The sequence below is a fragment of the Chrysemys picta genome, chromosome 7 (genome assembly GCF_011386835.1).
Source record: "Chrysemys picta bellii isolate R12L10 chromosome 7, ASM1138683v2, whole genome shotgun sequence".
NCBI lineage: Eukaryota > Metazoa > Chordata > Testudines > Emydidae > Chrysemys > Chrysemys picta.
The window spans coordinates 61,214,134-61,220,133 of record NC_088797.1 but is presented as its reverse complement, the minus strand read 5'-3'; the positions used below and the strand labels follow the sequence as shown (position 1 = coordinate 61,220,133).

General features: G+C 47.0%; 1 protein-coding gene across 2 annotated transcripts in view; it reads left to right on the top strand.

Annotated features, from left to right (window-relative positions):
* Positions 1-502: 502 nt before the first annotated feature.
* The window catches only part of ARHGAP22 (Rho GTPase activating protein 22), a 270,307-nt gene continuing 264,809 nt past the window's right edge, over positions 503-6,000 (top strand). Inside the window, exon 1 of one of the 2 annotated variants that reach the window (XM_065551601.1) lies at positions 503-1,287. In XM_065551601.1, coding sequence (XP_065407673.1) covers positions 1,254-1,287 — 34 coding nt within the window. In that variant the 5' untranslated portion in view covers positions 503-1,253. The remainder of the gene's footprint in view (positions 1,288-6,000) is intronic. The other variant, XM_065551600.1, reaches the window with a different exon arrangement.

The following is a 6,000-nucleotide window of genomic DNA, read 5'->3' as shown; positions in this document are numbered from 1 at the left end:
TCTCGCCTTGGGGCAGCCGGGTTTTGGCTTGTGCTAGGGCTCTGATAAGCTCATTAGCTGTGGGGAGATGCCAAGAGGGCACGCGCAGCATTCAGGATCCAAGATATTACTGTCGCCCAGAGAAAGAGGATGCTTCACGCAGTGCTTTTAGCACATAAATTTACTCTTCGTAAGTGCTACTTAGCAGTGCAGAGTACTGCAGGGCGGGCGTGCGCCTTGCCAGCAAAATAGCTACATCCCTTTCCCTGCAGCAGAGGGACCTTCTACACTGGGGGCCTGCAGGGAGAAGGAAAGGGGGAGGCAGGACTATGCTAATAGCAGCAGCGTGCAGGATGCATCTCAGTTAGCAGGACAGATTAGATTCCCCTCCAATTAACGGTTTTTCACTGTTACATCATCTCTTTGTCCTTCCCCTGTAATTGCTGATTCCCGGCTTTTCCCTTTTCAGCAGGAGGGGAGGCAGCTTTAAAAAATGACCGCGTGCCTCTGAGCTAAGAGGGAATGATGGCATTCCACGGCGCCCAACCTGAAAATCTACCAATGTAGGAAGAGGGATTTTTTTCTTCCCTGCAATAATTGCCTTGCTTCCAGCGAAGCCGGTGTGTGTCTCGCTCTGAAATACAGCTCTGATTCAGCCTGTGTGCTTTCTGAATGCATTACTCAGTAAGCAACCCAGCATGCCACTTCCCTGTGGACCAGTGCACTTATTATTTCTCCTAATGTGCAACCTTATCAGAGCTGCGAGCTATACACTGCCGTGGTCTTTGTGCCCTTTTCTCTCTGGCTCAAGCAGGTTCAACTCTTGATCTGATTCTTGTCAAATCGAAGCTTCTGTTCAGCGCAGCCAGAGAAAAATACAGCAAGGGACTCTGCTTGGACTCCCTAGTAGAGACGTATTAATAACACTGATGCATGGCCAATTAGGAGAAGGAGCCAGGTCCAGCCCTTGTGTCTCTGGCTCTAGTGATTTATCGACAGTAATTACTGAGGCACTTAATGGCTAGTTTGGATGGGAATTAATTCTGGGCTGGATAAATAATGCATTAAGGTTTATTTAGCCAAATGCAAGGCATCGCTCCTGAGCCCGTACTAGGAGTGCAGGGAAGTGGATCTTCAGCGCAGAGCAGGCTGGGGAGAGGCTGCTACCGGCAGGACAGGCTGTGCCGTGATGAGCTGCAACAGGGTGAGGAAGCTGGGAAGGAGGATGACAGCATGCTGAAGGCTGCGAGAAAGGTGACGCTGGAACCAGGAATATGTTGAGTCCCAAGATAAGGCAGGCCAGGAGAGGTGAGTACAGGATCTCTTCTATATCTTGGGATTTACTCTCTGGAAAATACACCCGGGTGTGGGTGTGTGTGGGGGGGGGGGGGGGTTGTTCCAAATCAGCACAAGAAGGAAACTTTTTATTACTCTTCATGGTGACACATCAACTGACTCTTTGAATTTTGCCCCGTAAGATGGCTCATATTCTGAACGCTGTTGCACTTTAATTACTGTAGCATCCTCAATAACGTGCATCATTTTTTCAAGATACTCTGCAAAGCAAGGCTGAAGCTAGACAAATTCAAACTGGAAATAAGGTGTAAATTTTTAACGGTGAGAGTAATTAACCCTTGGAACAATTTACCAAGGATGATGGTGGACTCTCCATCACTGGCAATTTCAAAATCAAGACTGGATGTTTTTCTAAAAGATCTGCTCTAGGAATTATTGTGGGGAAGTTCTCTGGCCTGTGTTATACAAGGGGTCAGACTAGATGATCACACATGGTCCCTTCTGGCCTTGGAATCTATGAATCTTTGAAAGCAATGTCAGCTGAGTTGCTGCTGTGTTGCTTAGTGTGCTATCCCACAATTATGCTCCATTGCCAATTTAAACTACATTAAACTAGCTAAATAAGTTAGTTATTCTTGCAACTGCACTTAGTTAAATGAGTTATTTCTTTTCTGCCTGCAACTTATGAGCAGGGGAGTTGGTCTTTTGATCACTAGGGTTGTGTGCCGTTTCAGCTCAGAATTAGAGCTGCATCACTTGTACATAACTTCTAATCTGTCCAGAGTCTAAGAAAGGGTATGTGTATTTAGGTGTACATATTTCATTACATTGTTTCTCTGGAACCATTCTAGTGCAGAACATGCCATGGAATCTTTACACTTAATAAGATCAGACAGACAATTGTGGTACAGTAGCCTCGCCCAAAGCATCCTGAAGACGTAGTTGTTAGCAAGTATCTTAGCACCTTATCCCTCCAGCTCAGCAAGCAGAAAGGGGAAAGTCACTCAGTGATTGTTGCTGAAGAAGACAAAGGAGGGAAAACTTGTCCTGTTTCTGAAACAGCTCAGAATGCAGAAGCTCAGATTTGCAAACTACACAAGTACGGGAGAAGAGGCAGCATGTTACAGAACTGTTGTCCTCTGGCCATGGCTTGTGTCTACGCTCCCTCCCTTATGATGGCTATCTTCTAGCAGAGGGGAGGCATTGTGTGATCTCGTGCTGCAGTAGCAGCTCTGAGCTTGACATCACATTTGCAGACTGTGCTGAGCATCCTTGCCATTCACAGCCTCATGGCAATCTCAGAGGCATCAGAAATAGAGACTAGATCAGTATTGTTTAGACTTGAAGCAGTGTGCAGTCAGGAAGTGTGGAAGAAAGCCTAAGGTTTAGAGGCTCTGTCTACACTTCAAACGCTACAGTGGCACAACTGTAGTGCTTCAGTGTAAACATTCACTACAGCGATGGGCTGGGGGGAGGTTATCCCTTTGCTATAGTTAATCCACCTCCCCAGGAGGCCGTAGCAAGGTCGATGGAAGACTTCTTCTGTTGATCTAGCACTGTCTACACTGGAGGACAGGTCTGCATAACTACGTCTCACAGGGATGTGGACGTAGGTTTTCAGGGTAGACCAGCCCAGAGCTTTCTTCAGGCACACCGGCTTTGTAAAATAGGAAATTGCCAGCTGTGTACAAAGAAAGGATAATATTGTAATGGCTTAATAGTTACCTGCAGTAATTCAGAGAGGAGCGCTTCTAAGTGAATGATACTGGGCTCATACAGTAAAATACATGTAGCACAGTACAGTGTACATACAGTCCTTAAAACACCCAGAGTCCATTGAACAACACAGAGTTCCTTAAAATAAAGAGCCTGACTGCAATTTGGAGCTCTGGGAATACATGTGTACCATCCCTCCATAGTAAATATATATGCATTTGATTTTTCGTTAGACAGGGTTTTTTTGTATGCCTTGGGAGATGTTTGCATTCCAATCAGTGCTGCCTATCTACCAGGGTACATGGTCCCCATTACTGTAGTATCTGAGCACCTCACACTCCTTACTGTATTTATCCTCACACCACTCCCCCACCCCTGTGAGACAGGGCACTGCTATGAGCTCTCCTTTACTGCTAGGGAGGCTAAGTGACTTGCCCAAGGTCATACAGGAAGTCTGTGGCAGAGCAGGGAAGGGCCCGCCCCCACACATGCCCCAGTTCGAGGCTAGCACGTAACCTTTCTTTCAGCTCATCTTGAAAATAAGTTATATTAGCACTCTAACAGGAGTGTAGTTAGGAGTGAGTATTGCACACGATCCCTACATGTGATAGATGCACGGATTATGCTGTAGTTCTGTGGCTCGGGTGCCCTGGAATTGGTGAACTATAAGCTACCTTGGCTCTCTTAGTATTTGTTTTTCATAGTAAGAGCTGTGCTCTGATAGGGTTCTTCTTTTAAGTCAACTGCAGACTTCTGAAAGGGGCTGGCTTGCTGGCTCTGGAAACGAAGGGTCCTCTGTCTATCCACAGAGCTGGGACAGTGCGCGCTTGCAGGAGGGCAGTCTTTCCACACACGCAGTTCCTCCTCAGTGTGCTGCTACCCTTGGCCAAATGGCCTGCTTGCAGGAGGGCCCAGTCTTGCAAGGTGCCAAAGTGCCCTCTGCTCCTTCTGACCTACCCAGGAGTGAAAAAACTGAGTGCCTCCCAAGAGGTGATGAACCCCTTGTAGCATTGGGCCAAGAGGGAAATGGTAGGTCAGTCCCATTGGCCTCTCTGGAGATTGCTAACAAGGGTCCATGCGGTATCGGTGGTGCAACAGGCATCAAGATCTATGATCCAGCAAAGGGCTGCCAGGATCTCCTACTAGCAGGGTGGGACAACAGGAGCTTGAACCCTGCAGCCAGCTGCTGAGTAAGCTCTGCTGACTCGCAGTGGCAGGTGCAGTGTTCGCTTCACCAGGACCTAGGAAGAATGATGGGTGTAACATCTGGCTAGAGAAAACTAGAAGAGACAGGGCAGGCTTGCAGGAAGCGCTGGGAACAGCCAGCGCTAAGGACAAAGCATAGGTGGGGCTTATATTCCGTTGCCACTGGAGTCAGTAATACAGCCAAACCCTGGGAAGGGGGGTAAACTTGACTTTAATGCAGCAAGTGTAGGAGTTATTGGGAATGGCACCTGTACACAGGTGGATTTTGTCTCATGGACCCCTGTTGACTAGACATGGGCTAGCCCGTACCCAACATATTTCATAGCTCACCCAGGAGCCAGCAGACAGACCCTAAATCTAACATGGTTCAATGCTGTAGAACACATTCCCATGAAGACTGCTGTTGATTTGCCCAGCAGATTTTTAACATATGCTCTGGGCATTATCCGGCCACAGACTGTATCGATACACTTTAAAGGGGGAGGTCCAGATCTGCCTAAAACAAAAGGCCTATTGATGTTGGACCCAATCCTGACATATACTTAGCTGGGGAGACCGCCTACTGAAATCGGCTTCCTTCTCTTGGCTTCCCCTCCTGACCTCTCGCACAGTTCCCTCGGTGTTGATGCAAGAGCCTTCTCTGTATCTCCTTGCTGTCCGAATTGGCCTTCTTGTACCTCTAAGCTTTAGCAGCTCTCCACATGTTTTCAAATCTCCTTTGAAAGCCTATTTAACCCCCTGCTTATGACTGGGTCTCCCACTGCTAGGGTTGTTAAGCTTTAAATTAACTCTGTAATCTTATTACTTAGTCTAGAATATTTCGAGATACAGTTTGAGTTCGGGGTGGTCCAAACTCCGGGGGGGGGGGGGGGGGAGAGAAAGAGAGAGGGGTTCCAAATCTGGACCTGGATCTGGCATCTTGAGTCCAGTTCTTGTTTTCTGTGAAAGATGGTACAGGCAACAAAAGCTACATTGTATTGCTAGAGTGTATTGCCAAAGTTATGTGGTCATTGTGAAACTGTTCTAGACTGGCTCACCACTGTGAGTGCCAACTTCAGGGCAGACTGTCGCAAACCAAGGCACAAACCCCAAACTGGTTTATAAGTAGATTTCAAGTGTGAACTTCTAAAGCACTATAACAGCCTTACCCTGGAGTCGCAGACAGTCTCCTTGGGCACTTCATCTATCTTGCCAGCCAGGCGAGCCTGCCATTGTGGTAGATGGTCCCTTACACCAAAAATCACAATATTCAGGTTATTCCCAGTCCCAAAGGACCGGTCACTTACCCCAGGTCAAGTGCACCCTATATCTCTTACCAAAGACAACACTTGTAGCCAGTCCTGTAATAAACTAACTAAAGATTTATTAAGAAACTAAGACAAAGACAAGAGTTATTTACAAGGTTAAAGCAGGTGAACATACACACACAAATGAGTTAGTCCTAAGTTCCAAAAGTTGACAGTAGCTGCAATATATGCAAGTTCTATATGTCCCTTAGGGCTAACCCAAGCCGAGCAGCTTGGGGAGCCCTTGCTTATGCTTTGAAATTTTACCCTCTCCAAATTCTAAGCAGCAATGTGATAAAGTATCTTCTCATCAGGCATTTTTATTCCCTTCCCCCAGAGTTCAAGCAGATGGAACAAGCATGGTGCCCATCGCCTCTACATGGGCATGTGTGTGGGGGGGGATCAACAAAGTCTTTGTCCTTTGATCTTTCACAATGGCTCATTTGGTTTCAATGGGCCTTCTTGTCTGCAGGACCAGTACTTTACATGCAATTAATGCCTCTTTCCTATTTGGGGA